Source organism: Halyomorpha halys, unplaced genomic scaffold (assembly GCF_000696795.3).
Source record: "Halyomorpha halys isolate HHAL.00 unplaced genomic scaffold, Hhal_1.1 Scaffold1428.1, whole genome shotgun sequence".
Classification (NCBI taxonomy): Eukaryota; Metazoa; Arthropoda; class Insecta; order Hemiptera; family Pentatomidae; genus Halyomorpha; species Halyomorpha halys.
The window spans coordinates 80,016-82,136 of NW_027105500.1; the positions used below are offsets into that span (position 1 = coordinate 80,016).

At 26.8% G+C, this 2,121-nt stretch overlaps 1 protein-coding gene across 4 annotated transcripts in view; it reads left to right on the forward strand.

Moving 5' to 3' along the window:
- The window catches only part of LOC106689692 (E3 ubiquitin-protein ligase RNF19A), a 136,182-nt gene that overhangs the window by 79,090 nt on the left and 54,971 nt on the right, over window positions 1–2,121 (forward strand). For all 4 annotated transcript variants that reach the window (XM_067051665.1, XM_067051664.1, XM_067051658.1 and 1 more), the window contains one exon: window positions 715–898. In XM_067051665.1, coding sequence (XP_066907766.1) covers window positions 715–898 — 184 coding nt within the window. The remainder of the gene's footprint in view (window positions 1–714; window positions 899–2,121) is intronic.

The following is a 2,121-nucleotide window of genomic DNA, read 5'->3' on the forward strand; positions in this document are numbered from 1 at the left end:
GAAACGTCGGCATAAAATAAATAAATATGGTTTTGTTTATTTATGTTGTTCTTTGCTGAACGCACCCCCCCCTCCCCCGACAAACTTCTCCAATCATTAATCTACAGTCAACTATCTACACCTCACTATAGTTTTTATAGTTCTCAGGTAAAAAGTGTTCTATTATATGGGTGATTTTAATTGCAAAATTCCTCCCATTTCTTATGATATATTTAAAATTTTGCAATATACTAGGTGGATGAAGAAAGTTTAGCTAAAACTATTGCTTTTTTAATATAAAAAGGAAGGGATATATGTATTAGTATTAATATCCACTGCCACTCCAAAAAAAAATTAAATGAGTTAGGAACTTCACAGTTGACAATAAAATATTATTTCATTATTGAATTTTTATCCTGAAAAATTATTGAATTCCACAGCCATTACATTCTTGTTAGTAGTTGATTGAATCGAATTATTTCGATAGTGGTTCTTAAGTGGTTGTATCTTGTAAGTACAAAAATATCCACAATACGATTTCCATAATATTTATATTTTTTAAGAGTTATCACACATCTCAATCATCATTTTGTTTAATGACACCTATATATTTTTTCCTGACTTTGAGAAGTCTCTTGTATGGAACATTTATTTCTCCCATTGCTGGTATAAATATTTTTGTTGAGACTTAAAGCTAATGAACGATATGAAGAAGATGTTTATTTTATGTTTCAGAGTGATAATTTAATAGAGTGCAACCTGTGCCTGAATGAAGTGAGCCCCGAGTACTTTCCGCAGCTGTCCACTTGCTCCCACCGATCCTGCTACTACTGTTTTCAGGTCTACCTCAGGGTCGAGATCACTGAGTCTCGCATCAGTGTCACCTGTCCGCAATGCTCAGAACCTATGCATCCTAATGGTAGCTATTTAATATTAAGAGACAGAAATCAATGTTGTCTTATATACTGTGAAATCATTTTTGAAATACAAATTCAGTTCAAGATATACTCTACCTTATAACACTTCACTATTTCTACTTTGGACTGTTGATGTGATATATTTGTATCCATAATGCTAAATTAAATTAAAGTAATATAAATTAATTAAATCAATATAATTTGAGACAGTGTATTGTTACTATTGATTAATATTGTCAATACTATTACTATTTATTGATATATTATATTATTATTAATATATTGTATCATCACTATTTATTAATACCTAAAAAGAAGATGGACCAGGTGCAGTCAAGACACAACTCAGATAGTTCCAAAACTATTTTTTTTTTAACGTTTTGTCATTCCAGTTTGCAGGGCTTCATTAAGGCTAAAAACAGGATAATAAATAAATTATAGTAGGGTGTAAAAATACGTGAAAAATTACATAAAAATTAACAAAGTAAATTAAAGAAAATAGAAATAAAGTGTATGAAGATAAGTTTAAATAAAGAAAAAGAAATACAATAATAAATATTTGACATAAAATACATTTAACATATCATCTCAAAATTTATTTGTTTATTTAATTTATATTACTTTTTTATATTATTTTTGGATGTTTGATAATAAATCAACATTATTAACAAACAATTATGGATATAAGGTAATCATTACATAAATAAAGTGGTATGTTAACTTTGTCCCCCCTATGGATAATTATATACTAATAAATTCTTTTAATGTAATTAAGTTCATATTTTTATTTTACTTCTTTTTCTTTTTTTATATTCTATATCTCTCATTAATTTTGTTTTTGTAAAATCATTATTTGATTATCATTTGACTATTATTATTAAATTTATAAATTCTTGTTTTACGTCATATCTTATGTTAGAACATTGTATCTCTGTTTGTATTTCTAACAATGAGTAAACTGAAAACTAATTTATTAGGAAAAATACTAATTAATTCATTCACGAATTAATCTTTTGTTGTTTATTGTGTATTTTATTTGATTGAATAAATATAAAATGTACAATATTTACTATATTGTTTGTTGATTCCCTCTTCTACAATGCTATTTTTCTGAAACTAATTACACTTTACAATCTACTCCATTTTACGATTGTAGAAGTTTGTCGGGGGGTGCGGTCAGCAAAGAACAACATAAATCAACAAAACCATATTTATTTATTTTATG